Consider the following 16978-nt stretch of genomic DNA (forward strand, 5'->3'; position numbering starts at 1 on the left):
TTAAATTACATAATTGATTTGAATAGATCTATCATGCTAGAATATATCTATATTCTAACATGCAGATCCACAGATGGTAAAGGTGTGGACATAGCCTACATCTCTACAGAAATGAGCTTTGCTTGTGATGTCTTTCACAGAGATGCCAGTGGAATGCTTCATCATCTTTCCCTAATATGGGTTTTCTCCAGCAACAGATCCCCAACGAACTGCTGAAGATGTTCTCTTTCTTTGTCATAGATAATAATAAAATACTTAGTAATGGGGTCCTCCCACTTATAGCCTTTCATAGTCACTTTGTTAATTTGCTTCCAATAATTATTTTCTCTGAATATGATTATCAATAGCCATCAAACTCCTATTCACCTTGTCTAATTTCTTCAATACTGCCCTCAGTCTAACTACTACTCATGATCAAAACTGAGATTGGTTCATTTGGCTTTTTAAAGAGAAGTGAAGATGACTTTTCTCAGTTTAATCATTAGAGTTTTAGACTGGTTTTCATATTGTTTTAATATTAAATATTGTTTTAAATATTTAATTTAAACATTTTAATATGCATATTTAATTTATCAAATTTAATAACTTACTGGTGATACATATAGAAAATCATATATTATTACAGTAATAAAGAGTAAAGAAAACAGTTACGGCATATTAAGGCAGATTTTCTAATTGCTACTTTTTATCATTGTATATATAAAGCATAATAGAATTATACTGAATTTGCTAAGTTTAGGGCAACATATTGTTAAAACTTTTATTGCAAAATTTATGAATATTTATTTATTCCAAGTTATTTCAGGGATTTAAAAACATTTAAAATTGACATTTCTAATAATCAAAATCAAATATTCTTTAAAACTTTGCTACAGTTCAGGTGATAATACTGTAATAACGGCTTTTGTCATCACTTTTATTATACTGAAATTCAAAATCTACTTAGGGATTCAATCTACCTGTGCTTCTCCAGCTATTTATTTTTTAGTTACATTTTCATCCCATTTTTCCTTTAGGAGTTCAAGATAGTATATAACATTTTTTCCCTGCAGCAACGACAATATGAGGTTGGTTGGGCTGAAAGACAATTCTAGCTGTTCTGATTGAAGGTGGATTTGAATCTGGGACGCATGTTCCCAGTCTAATAACTTAATCACTTGACCATACTGGATCTCTGAAAAATTAGCCTGATCAGTGTGTTGGTTCTTGGGACTTGTAATTTATCAACATCTGAAGAAACATACAGTAATTTGCCATCCTTAAAATATAGTAGCATCATTATGCACCAACACAAATTTCAAATAAGGCTTTTAATGTAATTTTATTTTGCGTTTCTTTTCAGTGGCATGGAATTCATTGTATCATATAAAGCCGATCTGTTTATAAAATTATTTTAAAGTATATTTAATATAGTAGTTCTCTTTCACAGATTTTACTGATATTTTATTAGGCTTTAGTTAATGAAAGCCAGGATGTTATTGGACCCATTCAGTTGCTGCTGGAAAGAGAAAGCTGCTTTATAAGGGTAAGAAATAAACATTGCTTGCAATGTAACTTTCTGATTATTGAGAAAGATATAAACATGCCTAGACCAGGAGTCCATACCCATGACCACCATGTAGGAAGAGACTACCTTGTTTTTTGACTTTAGAAAATGTTATTGTAAAATAACAATTTTCTATAAAAATAAGAATAAATACATCAGTGTTAAGTCTTCCCCCTTCTCCCAATATCTGTAATTTCTTGACAAAAATAACACAAATGAAAAAGTTTGTAAACAATTTTGTTCCTGGTCATTAAAAAAGAAGTTGTTACAAGCTCAAATTGTCAGTACTGAAGTGTCTTTTACATCTGATCTTTTACTTTTTAGCTATAAATCATAGCTTTTCCAAGGAATAATGGCCTGTTGTTGGTCATTATGGCTTGCAGTGCTGACAGCTGTGGGGCAGGGATGTTAAAATGGCGGCCCGTGGGCCTGACGCATCATTCGTAGGAACCCCCACCCAAGCTCCATGAAGGGGAAAAGCATCAGGAAACATCACGTGATGGCAATGTGATACCACACGTTTGACACCTATGCTGTAGGACATGACATCTGGAGGGCTTTAAATTGGGGAAGGATGATGTAGACTTTATAACTATTGGTTTTTTATTTAGGTTAATTGAAGGTTATGAGCTTGATTTGGAAGGAAAAAGTGGGGGTGGGGTGGGGAAAGGATGGATACAAATTGGATTTTAAAAAAGATGGGTTTTGGAGTTATCCGTGTCTTCTTTCCTTGTCCCGGTGCCAATATACTCTCTTTATTGGTAGTCAAGGACATTTTTCTCCCAACAGAATCACCTTCTCAGTTCCTACCTTACTTCTCAGTAAGGGGAAAGGTGGATCAAGGTAATGCAGCAGTAAAGTGGGGCTTTCCATTAGAAAACAATACAATGCAAACATGCTGATACTTATTGAAGAGGAGTCAGAAGAAGGTGGTGATCTTCAAGGTTTATGCAGGACTGCCTCCTTCCAGCTAGGCATGGGGTTTGGCGTTTCTCTGATTGGTGTATTGACATTAGAGAAAACAAAATTTGCCTGAAAACCAAAGGGAATGTTTTGTCCAGAAAATACCAATTTCATAGAAGATGTTGCATGAGGTTGATATTCCTATTAGTATCCAAAAGAAATTAACCTCATTGTTTGTCCTAATTTTGGGCCCTACATTTGTATCCTATATATAGAGTCTTCGGAGAGGGGCGGCATACAAATCTTCTATTATTATTATTATTATTATTATTATTATTATTATTATTATTATTATTATTATTATTATTATTATCTTGTTATCAGTGTGCAATAGCCACTTCTGCCACTTGCCCTTGCCTCCTCCTCCTCTTTCTTTGGGTTGGCCCAAAGTCATCCAAGTCGTTGCCTAAGGCAGTGTTTCCCAACCTTGGCCACTTGAAGATATTTGGACTTCAACTCCCATTCGCTGGCTGGGGAATTCTGGGAATTGAAGTCCAGATATCTTCAAGTGGCCAAGGTTGGGAAACACTGGCCTAAGGCATGCTAAACCCCATTCCACGTCTTCCAAAGCTCTCTGCCTGCTCGGCCATTTGCCAATAATTCTCCCCTCCCAGCCACTCACTCACCCACCCACCCACCCACCTTGTGGCAGGGCAGGCATGCGGACTGGAACTCCTTCGTGCTCCCCAGTGCAACCCAGCGCCGCTGGTATCACTCTCTCTTGTCTCTCGCCATTTCCTGCTTCTGTGCATTGAGGAAGCCAAGCAGCAGCAGGAAGAGCATGGACCTCCTAATGCAAGAAGTGGCTGCCAGCAATGTTCTCAGCCGGAGGGGTTGCTCAATCCCCCTTAGGAGCCTCAGTTTACTTGTGAGCAACATTGGCCGGGAGAGGCAGGGAGAAAGGCCAGTGGTGCTCACAAGTAAACTATAGCTAGGATTTCCTATGTGTTTACCTCACGGCGACTAGGGGAAATGAGAATGGGGAGCTTCAGTGGGTGGCCGGTGGGGGGGGGGCGGCCCTTAGGGCCCTGGGAAAGTTCAGGTTCAGACTTTCTTTCCCAGGCAAAAACAGGGGGGGGGGAGAGAGAGCAGCAGCCGCTGACTTGGAGAGCACATGATGGAACCTTCCACGTGTTCTTGGGTGATCTGTTTTCTCTTTCCCGCTCTGTTGCTAGGAGAGAGAGAGAGAGAGAAAGTCTTTTGTCTTTTGCAGCACAGCACTTTGGGACCATGCCAAAAAGCCAGGCACAGAGAAACAGCCAGGTTAAAGGCTGGTACTTTCAGCACCCATAAGGAACTGACGTTTGGAGCAGTTTTAGAGCATTTAAGGAGGAGGACCGCTGCTCAGCTCCAGCCTTGTGTTTCCAAGCCCGGGTTGCTTGAAGTGGAAAGCTATTGCAATAGCCCAGGCTTGAAAATGCGTAGCTGGGGCCGAGGAGCAGTCCTGTCCTTAACAAGCTCCAAAACTGCTCCAAGCGTTGTTCCTCATGGGTGCTGGCATGCTTTCCCCTCAGCCACCAACTGTGAGAGGAAGATAAGGTCGCGAGCCTGGTGCAGATGGTAGGGAGCCCATGTCAAGCTCCGGGGGTGGGGAAGGGACTAGCGCGACCATGACTTACCTGTAGGCAGGAAGCAGCAGCTCAGTTGGGGTGCAAGGCAGGCACCACATGGGCACGTGGGCACTAACGATATATATTTTGTATATGCAAGTGTTATCTTTGGAGGGATGTTTTAATGTGTGAAATATTTATTATTAGACTTTCTCAATTTGTATGAATTATTTATACTGTCAGATTTGTTTTAAAAGTTTATTATTTATTCAAAAACTACCTTTGTTAACAATAGTTTCTCTGTTAATTAGGAAGTAGACAGGTATTTGAAGCACAATGATTTCTTAGCTCTAAGGAGAAGGGAAATGCTGTACAAGAAATGGTTTGAAAGTGTTTCAAGACCTCTGCTTCAGAAAATTCAGGACAAAGTTGACAACCAGTCAAGCAAAGAAATAGAAGAGAGGAAGCGAAAACAGCTCTCCCTTTATCTAAATTATTGTAATGAAAAGGTATTATTACTACAAGATATTGGGAAGCTGTTTGTAAAACTATTGGATTTGTGATTTCGGATGAAACTGAAATTATAACTAGTTTTTTATAGAAGTTATAATTATTTTAATAGTAAAATCTCAGGAAATATGTTGTTTTATTGTGCCAAATTAGAATAACACCATTAGAATTTCATTTAGTTTTTATTTTAATATATAAGAGCAATAGTAGCAAACCTTTTTGACCTTGGTGTCAAAATTGGGAAAATACCTAATTTGATTCTTTGATTGCTGTGTCAATCAAAAATAAACAATTCTCTATCCTCCCTCCCTCCCCACCCCCCACATCTAGGCCATACTCAACAGTAGCATTCAGTATTGAGACTGGGAAGCAGATGCCTCACACTCAGCCGTAATGAGACTCTAGATTGCTGGGGGGTGATATGCTGACTCTCTAAAGTGCTTAGAGAAGGATGTAAAGAACTATGAAGCGGTATATAAGTCTCAGTGCTATTGCTAATGCCACTGCTGCCACTCAAAAAATCCACCTCTCGCCATTCCCCAAGAACATAAGCCTTGGCATAATTGCCCCCACTATGCGGCACTTCAAGATCTCCTGCATGACACTTATCTTCAAGTGGTGCTCTCTTTCTGTTGACATGCCCTTGCAGTCTAGTGGCCCCAGGTTGCGCAAGATCTTCATTCTTGAAGCAGTTTTGGAGAATGCTCTCCCATGAAACTGTAAAAACACATCTCATTCCCATGCAATTTTCAGAGGCTCTCGGGGCTGTATGAGAGCACAGTCCTTTTGAACGACTTCTGGAGGGTTATGTGAGCTATGTGAGAGCACACCACATTCTCACGCAGCCTCTGAAGCCCCTAAAATCCCGCAAGAATGGGGTATGCCTTCGAGAACAATTGTTGTCAGGTGATGATGAAGCCATGGTATATCACTTTTGACACACATGTCGTAGATTAGCCATTACTGAAATTGGTCTAGGACAACTTGGCATGGCCAGCTCTGCCGTGCCAACTTGCCTTTGTCAACTCACCACCACCAAGTCGCCACAGGACAATCAGACATGGCCAACTTGCCACGGGGATAACGTGTTGCAGGTGAACAGAGGGAGAGCCAGCTTGGCAGGTGAGCAACTGGGTGGATAGAACAGCAGTGTCTGTACTGAGCTCCAGGCTGAAGAGGCTGGGGACAGTAGTAGCAGCAGGGTATGTGTGAAAATGGGACTCCCTGTGCTGTTATCGCCTCCCCGCCGCCCAGGGATGGGCTGCTACCCAGACAGTGGGGAATGCAGTGGCGTAGCGAAAATGGAGCTCCACCCCAGAGTACCCAATTTGCACACGCCCACAGTGTGGTAGTAAAAATTTTGGTAGCCCTTTACTGCCGCCGCCTATCCTGGTCCATTGTGTCAAATGGGGTGTGTGAAAATAAGAAAGCCCTGGCCATTGCTTTGTGCTCTGCCCACCCACTCGCTCACCTGCCAACCTGGCTCTCCCTCCCTCCACCTGCAGCATGTCCCCGTGACAATTTGGCCATGTGGACTTGTCCTGTGGTTACTTGGTGGCGATGAGTTGTCAAACACAGCTTAGCACTGGTGAGCTGGCTGTGCTGAGTTGTCTTAGACCTATTTCAGTGATGGCTAATCTTCAACATGTTCTTCTCCTCCAGCTGACAACAATGAGTTGGCCCTTTGCTGCTGTCCTTTGGTGAGGGTGAATTGGAAGAGGTGACTTGGTGGTGGTCAAGGTGGCCTCTCCGAGAGGGCTGCACTGAGTTCTCCCATTCCACATTGGAACAGAGTTTAAAGTGCAAGTTTAAAGTGAGGCAGAGATAATTGGAAATGGAGGAAATGAAGCCTGCGCAGAGAGGGTCATTGTATATAATATATTCTGAGAATTCACTGACCTCTGGTGATGCCTTCATGTAAAAAACCTTCAGCATTACCCGGGTTGACTAGACAAATGTAGGATTTCCACTAACCAAAGGCATGATTTTATTTTATTTTTTCACTTAGAGTGAAACAAGGTGCCTGTATGCAGGAATATCTTATTTTGGTATCCTGACCCTTAATAGGTGCTTATTTGCATGCACTGGCATTTGCTGCACTTCAGGGTGAGCCTGGGACTCTCTGTTATGTTTGTTTTTCTGTATACGGGTGGAAAGTAAAATGTGGAAGGGAAAGTTACATATTTTTTCTTCTATAAGATCTGTTTTAGAGAAAAAAAACATTTATGGTACTTCCTCTGGGATATATTTTAGTGCATTTAGCCAAATGTATTTATCCAAATTATTAATTTTCTTTCGGGTTCCTCGAGATGAATGGTTGAATTTTTTTCCTTCAAACATTTGAATCTGTGCCAAAGACTATGCCAAGGAGCAAAAATGTAGTGGCAAGATTAATGTGAAGGCAGCATCTACAGTATCTGTGAAAATATCTGCCTGCCTGTAAGAAAAGACAAGGGACCATAACGCAGAGCAAACCGAGCAGGATTCTTCACTCCAATCTACAGCATCAGTGAAGTGCATGGAACTCATAACTGCAGAATGGGAGAAAAGACCATTTATAAGACTTGAACCAGCAGATATAGAAAGTTGAATTTAAATTGCCCTCATGGACTCATTGCACAGCTTTGATCATAGAGTGCAGGTAACCCTCAATTTACAACCATGTGTTTAGTCACAGTTCGAAGTTACAGTGGTTTGGAAAAAAGTGACTTATGACTGTTTTTCACCCATCTGACCTTTGCATCATCCCCATGGTCATACAATCAAAAAAATTGAATGTTTGGGATGTGTTTGCAGTGGTTGCAGTGCCCTGGGATCACCTGATGACCTTTTGCAACCTAACAATCAAATTAAAAATAAGTACTTGACAAATATAAATAAATAAAATTCAATGGGGAAGCCAAATTCTCTTAATAACTGGAGTGATACACTTAACGCTTGTGGCAAAAAGGCTGTAAATGGGGCAAACTTCACTTGACAACTGCCTTGCTTGGCAATAGAAATGTTGGGCTCATTGTGGTCATAATTTGGGGATTACCTATATAATCTCAGAAAGTCAAAACTAGTCAAGTTATTTTACTTACTGCCAGATTTTTCAATTGGAGGACTGCCATCAATCAATTTTGAGCCTCATAATAAAATTCCTAGGGTCTGACCTGGGGGAGTCGAAACTCCTTGCTCAGCAAAGTCCTCTTCCATTCCCACAGACATGATAATTACTGAAAATGCATACACTCGAGTGTGTAAGTGTGTGTATACAATTGATTAATCTCCATTTGGTATATGTAAATGCAGATCACACACTAGACTTCTGTTTTTCTTGGGCTCCTGATTTGCTATATTTATTGTCCTGAAATGTTTGGATAAATTTTTCTTTCTACCCGTTATGTACTGTCTCAGAGGCAATATCAATGAATAATCCTCAAAAGGCAAAAATAGAGTTTTGCAAGTATGAAAAAATAAGATTGATAATAAATAATTAGAAAGTGTGTGCCATTTCTGTATATGTACATCCTAATTAACACTTGGGATGGGATTTGTATATAAAACTGCATTCTACCATTTGGCAGTAAGAAAGAATGAAATTTATCCATGACTTTCTTTTAAGGTATTAGATTTGTTACATTGTTGCTATTGTTGTGAGCCGCCCCGAGTCTTCGGAGAGAGGGGGCATACAAATCTAATAAATTATTATTATTATTATTATTATTGTTGTTGTTGTTGTTGTTGTTATTTAACAGTATTTTAACATTCTGTGCTTGTCTGCTCATACATTTGTTTTCTACTTTCCTTCTATTTTTCCTTCTACCAGGCGTCTTCTGCTCCAGGATCCTCCGTCTCATTATGTGTGCTCCTTCCTCCATTTCATCCACTTTTTGAGTCCCAGAGTCCTCCCTATAGTTCCTATTTCCCTTCTTTTCTTCCTCCATTTCCCTTCTCTCTCCTTTCCATCTCCCCATCTGCCTCCCCTCCAATTATCGTACTCCCCTCAGTCTTACTTCCTCCGTCTGTTCCATCTCATTTCTTTCATTTGCTTCCTCCATTCCCCCCTTACCTCCATTCCCCTTCTATTTTTTTCCCTTCACCTTTCCTACAGCTGTCCCCCACAGAACTAACCAGTTCTCCAAATGCTTTGCCACCGCTCCCAAAACCTGAGGTTCCCCCTACCTCATCTCCTGTCCTTCAATCATCTGCAGCTTCAGCCACAGATATCTCTTCGGCCTCACAAAATCCTCCAGACTCCGAACCAAAATATGGTTGTGACTTCAGTGCTTATCACTCCCATAACCCTTTCTTCCTCCCTGTACTTCCACCTATCCAGTCACAAAGAAGGTATCAAGCCCGGCAGAAGAATAGTGATAGTGTTAAATATCCCTGAAGACAGAAGATGCTTTGGGTTTCTTCAGTGCTCTGGCCCATAAATAAAGCCAGTTTTCTACGGTAGTCCAGATTCAACTGTTTATGGTTGTAATGCTTCCTAAATGTTCATTGAAAATTACTGTTGGCTTAAGAGACTCAGGAATCACTTCTAATTGTATTTTAAGCACCATGGAATGACCCCCCCCCCAAGAGGTTGTATAATTATGTATTGTCTGCCTACATAATAGTATTGTTATTTCTCTTATTGTTTGTAAAGCTGTGAACTCTCAAACAGGAATATATGCTATATTTTTTGTTTAGTGGGATATACTTTCTGTAAATATATATAAAGCATAACATAAAAATCTTACCTGGGATTATTTATTAAAGATATCCAGCTGTATGGAAAATTTCATCACTGTCAATGGATTTGGCTTCAATGTCATATGTATGTATGTATGTATTTTTATTGATTGATCGATCGATTGATTGATTGGACTTATATGCTGCCCTTTTCCAAAGGCTCAGGGAGGCTTACAGAATATAAAAGTACAAAAATAGATTCAAAAGTCCAATATTAAAATACCCAATTAAGAACCATACACTTACACTCATTCATAATGATTGGAGCAAAAATGATAAAACTATATACTGTATAATAGGCAAAAAAAGTCAGGCTGCCTTGTTTTTGTAATGGAGAATGCTAGCCCATCCCTAGAAGTGCAGTTTGCAAGGCTCTTTAGTTCAGATATTAAAATATGTCTTACAAATGAACTCTGAACAAATAAAAATTCATTTTTAATGTGGCCTGCCTTTCATTCTAAAACTGAACCATCATTCCAAACTTATGTCTTATATTTAAATTTATTTTAGTCATCGTATCCTTTTTCTTTTTCAGAAAAAGAAGTTACGTTTTGCCTTATTAGTATCAGAACTATGGCATATATGAAGGGAATGATTAAACATTTCCTTTACATTTTTTACCTGCTGAAAATATCACTAAACAAACACATATATTTTGTTTTTCTTGGAAATCTTTTCTGCAGTGTGGTAGGAAGGATGGAGAGGAAATAGTTAACCTTCTTCCCCATACACATGAATAGGAGTAGAGTAGGACAGAATAGAATAGAATAGAAATTCTTTATTGGTCAAGGGTGATTGGACAAAAGCTCCTTGTTCAGGAGTGGAAAGCTCTCTTGTGATTAAAATATAGCCCTCTAAAAATATGCTTTGTGCAAAGTGTAATTTGGTCCTTTTTATCTTGAATAACTAAAATTTATTCTAAGAGTCCATTAATTTATAGGCAAAGGGCAATTGCCCTCTGAAAATATCAACCTTGGTAATGCTGAAAAGGTGTTAGGGTTTCATTTAATACAGCTTGTGTAGTAACTGAAATACTGTTTTTTTGTATTGGCTTGAATAAATCCTCTTTCCTCTAAAATGGATAAAAATATCCTGATTCAGTGTTGCTGAATCACATTGCTGATAGAAATAAACTCATTTTATTGTATGTTATGAAAAGACGTTTCATAAAATGCTATGAAAATTGGGACTATATGAAAGTAATTTGTGTAAGAAATACTAATTCTCTACTCTGAAGTAATAATATGTGATGGCCACAAGTTCACCAAATGCTCTTTCTACTCACTTAGGGAGGTGCATTTTTAGAAAGTTATAGTCCATCATCTTATGATCCTTTCTTCCTGAAGACTACTCCAGACTTGTGGAAGGTGAGAGAGGCTGTGCATTCCAATTTTCCTGATGAGATCCTGTTGACTTCTTTTTCTTAATCTTCTGGACTGGACTTGTGAAGGACAGACTTGGGTTAGAGATTTTAAAAGAAGAGGTGGAAAATAGCTCACAAGTGAATGGGTAGTTCTGGGATTAGCCTCCTGGCTACCATCATTGCAAAGCTGGTCTTGCCTTTCCTGTGAAGGTTCCAGCCTTTTCCCTTTCCCATTTTTAGAGGATATGTAGTTCTTATAGTTCCCAGTTTCAGACTGCTTGGATAGAATAGACTTATTTTATTTATTTTGTCAAGTACGTATTGGTAGTATAGATATAATGGTGTTTATATACAAGAGATGGGTACTAATAAGAGGGAAACATGTATGGTAGGCATGCTGGTGCATTTAAGCACGCCCCTTACTGATCTCTTAGGAATCGGGTGAGGTCAACAGTGGAATTGTAATTTCTAAGAGCATAGGAGGGAAGAACCATGAAGACAAAGACATTATTTTTACACACTTGAAATGTTTATTGCTTGTAATTGCTGGAGCATAATTTACATAATTTATATGGTCTTACAGAGCAATTAGAACATATCACACAACTAGTTTCATCTTGTGATAAAATATTCAAGTAGAGTAAGATATATGCACAAGTACTTATGCCCCACCACATTCAATGTGTAGTGTTCAATAGAACTGCATCTCCATGGAGGAAAATATGCAGTGGAGTACCCCAATGCTCTATTTTAGACTCAATATGCTTCAACATCTTCATCAATGACTTGGATGAATGGCTAGATGGGGAAGTTATCAAATTTCAGATGACACCAAACTGGCAGGAATAGCCAACACTCCAGAAAGATAAGCTCAAAATACAGAAGGATCTTGACAGACTTGAGCATTGGGCTCTATCTAACAAAATGAAATTCAATGGTGAATAAAATAAGGTTCTTCATTTAGGCAAGAAAAACAAAATGCACAGATATAGTATATGTGGTACCTTGCTCAATAGTAGTAACTGTGAGAGGGACCTTGGAGTCCCAGTGGACAACCATTTAAATATGAGCCAACAGTGTGCAGCAGCTGCCAAAAAGCCAACACAGTTCTAGGCTGCATTAACAGAGGGATAGAATCAAAATCACGTAAAGTGTTAATACCACTTTATAAAGCCTTGGTAAGGCCACACTTGGAATTACATTCAGTTTTGGTTGCCATGATGCAAAAAGGATGTGGAGACTCTAGAAAGAGCACAGAGAAGAGCAACAAAGATGATTAGGGGACTGGAGGCTAAAACATGAAGAATGGTTGCAGGAACTGAGTATGTCTAGTTTAATGAAAAGGACTAGGGGAGACATGATAGCAGTGTTCCAATATACCATGGGTTGCCACAAAGAAGAAGGAGTCAACCTACAATGGGTGGAAACTGGTCAAGGAGAGAAGCAACTTAGAACTAAGGGGAAATTTCCTGACAGTTTAGAACAATTAATTAGTGGAACCGCTTGCCTCCAGAAATTGTGAATGCCCCAATGCTGGAAGATTTTAAGATGTTGGATAGTATTGGTTTGAAGTGGTGTAGGGTTTCCTGCCTAAGTAATGGGTTGGACTAGAAGACCTCCAAAGTCCCTTCCAAATTGTTCTGTTCTTCTGTTCTGATAGAATGATTACCCTAATGTTCACATCATATATAAAAGATGCATTGGTGTAGTTACCCCTATATTATATATTAGGAAATGAAATTGGAAAATTATTGGCTTGCTGAATGTTTCTGGTTGAGCTGAAGCTGGAGAAGGCAATCAGAGGGTTTACCCAGTACCTGACTCAGCTGCATTGGTCAGAAACCAGATCCTTTTCAAGGAGCCTATTATTTGGCAGTGCATAAGAAAAAAAGGGGGCAACTTTACTTTCAACCTTAATCTTTACTTGTCAGTTGGATCTAGCTAAAAAGAATCTAAAGTTGAATTTAGACGGAGGAATTGCCTAGGCCCCAAAATAGGATGAGTTCAGTATCTATAATTTAACACCAGTTGTGAACAAAGTATGCTTGGTATCTTCTTGCAGTGACATGATTTCACTTTTCTTTCAAGGTTCAATGTTCAGGCTTCTAAATGTTCCTTGATGTATATAGCAACTGAACTAAAGGTAGTCCTCACCTTACAGGCAGTTTATTTAGCAATCATTCTAAGTTACAATGGCACTGAAAAAAGGGGCTTATAACTTACATTTATGACCATCACATTACAGTGTTCCATCAATTTTCACGGGGGATGCGTTCCGAGACCGCCTGCGAAAGTTGAATTTCCACAAAGTAGAGATGCGGAAGTAAATATACTATTTTTGGCTATGAACAGTATCACAAGCCATCCCTTAACACTTTAAACCCCTAAAGTGCAATTTCCCATTCCCTTAGCAACCATTTAGATTATTACTCACCATGTTTATTAAAGTTTATTAAAAAATATTTATTAAAGCTGGACAAGTTTGGCGATGACATATGTCATTGGGCGGGAAAAACCATGGTATAGCGTGGGAAAATGTGAAATATTTTTTAATTAATATTTTTGAAAAAACACGGTATAGACTTCACAAAGTTCGAACCCGCAAAAATCGAGGGAACACTATTCCCATGGTCATGTGATCAAAATCCAGACAGTTGGCAGCTGAATCATATTTCTGACAGTTGCAGTGTTCAGGCTCATGTGATCACCATTTGTGACCTTCTGATAAGTAAAGTCAAAGGAAACCAGATTCACTTTACAACCATGTTACAACATTGCAACAATTGTAGTGATTCACTTAACAACTGTGGCAAGAAAGGTAACGATTGTAAAACTAGGGCAAAACTCTAACTGCCTTGGCAATAGAAATTTTGGGCTCAATTGTCGTAAATTGAGGACTATCTCTAGGTCTAATTTGATGTCATAAAGTATTGAAATATGAATAGTAGCTGTTTTTTCTCTCTAGGCAACAGTTCCTCCTTTACATGACCCCTTGTTAAAGGAAATAGAAGGAAAATACATTGAAGCCAGCATTATGCAACAGTGTGAAACAGGTTCTATAATATTTCTGTTTGCTTCTGATAATCTTCAGGTTTAATGTCTGGGACATTAGAGATCACAGACCGCATAGTTGAATTATTCTTCTGTCTTTCACTTTTACATTAATCTTAAAATAGTATGACCAATTTGAAAATATTGGAAATTATTTCCACAGTGTGATATATTCATCAAATGGTATGTCTGTAACTTGAGGGTGGGGAGATTGGATTTGTCTCAATATTGTACAGTATTTTTTTCTTCAGAAAGTTTATCTAAGGAGGTGGAAAAAGCCTTTCTTCTATATGCCTTGCAACTTTCCACAGGAAAAGTATATTCCTGTAAAGATATTCATGAACAACGTAAGACTGAGTTACCACCACTTCCTTTGGGTCGGCAGCTTATGAACCCTGCAGAGTGGCTGAAAATCCCATTCCAGTATATGGAAAGTGATGTCCGTCAAAAAAGCCGGTAAAGTTTGACAAACATTTACATTTTAAAATTCATTCTCCATTGAATAGCAATCATATCTAAAAGTTGACTACGAAGCTCTGTTTTCACTGACAGAGGTACTGCGAGCCAGTCCTTTGGCTTCCCGGGCTGTCCTTACGGCCAGATTTGGCCGGAGGGCCTTGAGTTTGACACCCCTGCAATAATAGAATCGCTTCTTGTGATGAAGCTCAGTTCTTGTTCTTCCGAAAGTTGCTTCCAGTTTCACTTTGTCAGAACCTAATGTAGTTCTCTGTGATAGTCTGTATATCCATCTGTTTCTGCAGCTAGCCACAAAGCTGTCAAGATGACATTTGCTCTTTTATAGTTGTACTTCACCACCCAAGGTAAAAAGGGTTTATTGATTGTTGAGATGCCTAATTTACTTCTTCCCTGTCTCTCCCAACCCCACCGATGGATGAATATATATTTTAAGTGGAGGAATCTTGGGAGTCAAATGCCTGCCTGATTCCTTCTAGGAATATATGACATATGTCCCATTTTGTTTAAAACTACATGTATCATTTAAAACAAAAACACTTGTTAAGAAAGTTTGCAGAATGATCCCTGAGTTATTAGGGACATGCGTTTAGGAATGTGGGATTGCAGTAGATATCCAATAAATGATGAGTAATAAGCAGCGGTGGGCTATGAGCTGGAACTCTAAATTGCGCTTGCTGCCGCGGCTTACTTGCAGGGCCAGTGAAATTTTGCTGGTATACCTGTGGAGGTAACAAAATTGCGCACGGAGCCGCAGGTGCAACCCCCCCCCGCGCTGAAACACAGGTACACGGGCGGTTCCGTGTGCGATTTTGCTACCTCCACAGGTGCAGCAGCAAAATTTCACTGGCCCCGCAAGAACTTATGAGCCATGGCGGCAAGCACAGTTTAGCGTTCCGGCTCATAGTCCACCACTGGTAATAATCCAATCAGAAACAGATTTGTTAAAGTGTATAAAATAGCTTACTTTTAGATATATGGCACAGTCCAATTAAACAGTCCAGATCATTCACGTTCAGTCAGTCAATATCAAAAAGTATCTTCTTACCAGCCTGCTTTTGCCTTAACCATTAAACAAAGATGTACAGCTAATTAATACTTCAATACTTTCAGAAAGTAACAGAGCTTCACACACTGCTCCCTATCAGACACACAGTCAATCACTAATGGATCAGCATTCCGGAGCACATCAGCCTCCAACTATGATCTCTGGCTCCCTCTTATGGCAGATTTAAAACACCATAGCCAAATCATAATACAGCTGTACATTTAAAGTTAAATTACTCAAATATATACAAACATAGATTGGTGACTTGTTTATATATTAACAACCCAACCATTTGGACTTAATCCTAACAACACTAATAAAATAATGCCCATCTAATCATGGAAATGAGTAGTCATTTGAAAATAGATAATACAGTGAGCTGAAGACTATTATAAAAACATTTCTAGTTATACAGTATTTGGCTTTTGGTGAATTTAACAGAATAACAGAAGAGACCTTGGAGGCATTCTAATCCAACGCCCTGCTCTACCAGGAGACCCTACACCAGGGGTCAGCAAACTTAAACACTCAAAGAGCCATTTGGACCTGTTCCCCACAGAATGGCCACACAGAATGGCCAACTTGACAACACTCCCTCCCACCCAGTCAAATGACACCCTAGCCACACCTACCCAGCAGGTCATTAGGACAGAGAACTGGGAACCACAAAACCTTTTCCTCTTCTCTCTCTCCCCTTCTCTCTATTTATACTGTATATCTCTCGCCCTCTCCCTATCTCCCCCCTCTTTCTGTATCTATTTCCCCCTCTCCCTCTCTCTCCTCCTCTCCACCAATTTAAGTCAGAGATCTTCAAACTTGGCAACTTTGAGACTTGTGGACTTCAACTCCAAGAACTCTCCTGCCAGCTAACTTTGGGGACCCAAGGTTTAAATGCAAGGACTGGTTCTAAGTCACTCCCCCCCCCCCAGTGCTGTTGTATCTTTGAACAGTTACTAATGGTTGTAACTTGAAGACTACTTATATGAGGTACTTTCCAGATTCCTAACAATAATGAGAAAGCATTCTGCCTATACTCAATGGATTGTCATATATTCTCTCTACTTGTTGCTTAAAGCAGCAAGGAAAGTTCAGTTCCATCCCAAATATAACTGAACTATGACTAAATGTCACTCCTCACTTAGCTTAACGCTCTGTTACTCCAAATATTTATTTACAAGCATAAAAATCTCTCATCTTACAAGTACCTCTACAAGAAGTGAGTAAACATTTTCAGGAAGATGGGGAATAGGCCCCACTGTTGGTTATTTTCATTCTTTTTCTTTTAAATGCATTCTTGCATTTCTTACCCTTTTCCTCTCAGAAGAAACTTAACCTCCCTCTTCGAAGCTTTTATATCTGATAACATTTGGGGAAGAAGGCTAAAGCATCCTCCCGTGCTCCACTCCCATATCTACACAAATGTATCCCATCAGGAGTATATGTCAGATAAACACCCCAAGCACAACACCAGCTGGCAGTTAAAGGAGGTTGTGCACAGAATCTTTTCTCTGCCCCCCAAATATTTCTGACATATTTCAAAGCCTGGGGTTGGCCCCACAGAAATTGCAGCCAACTGCTGACCACATGACATCCTCTTCATCACTCCATGCTCAGAAGTGGGCTGGGTTGCTGGCTGACTCTTCATTCAATCATGGCCAGTTGCCAGCTGTCTCCCCCAACCTCCCCCCTTCCCCCACCTTATCTCAGACATAAGGAGGCACACCAGGGGGGGGGAGGACAGCCAATGAACA

At 39.6% G+C, this 16978-nt stretch overlaps 1 protein-coding gene across 2 annotated transcripts in view; it reads left to right on the forward strand.

The window, feature by feature from the left end:
* Window positions 1-16978, forward strand: part of LOC139156581 (protein FAM228B-like) — a 37371-nt gene that overhangs the window by 15892 nt on the left and 4501 nt on the right. The window contains exons 6-10 of one of the 2 annotated variants that reach the window (XM_070732392.1): window positions 1451-1525; window positions 4371-4568; window positions 10581-10658; window positions 13620-13707; window positions 14017-14161. In XM_070732392.1, coding sequence (XP_070588493.1) covers window positions 1451-1525; window positions 4371-4568; window positions 10581-10658; window positions 13620-13707; window positions 14017-14161 — 584 coding nt within the window. Of the gene's footprint in view, window positions 1-1450; window positions 1526-4370; window positions 4569-8380; window positions 9127-10580; window positions 10659-13619; window positions 13708-14016; window positions 14162-16978 lie in introns of those variants that run through there. The other variant, XM_070732393.1, reaches the window with a different exon arrangement.

This window comes from Erythrolamprus reginae, chromosome 1 (genome assembly GCF_031021105.1).
Source record: "Erythrolamprus reginae isolate rEryReg1 chromosome 1, rEryReg1.hap1, whole genome shotgun sequence".
In the NCBI taxonomy this organism is placed as follows: Eukaryota; Metazoa; Chordata; class Lepidosauria; order Squamata; family Dipsadidae; genus Erythrolamprus; species Erythrolamprus reginae.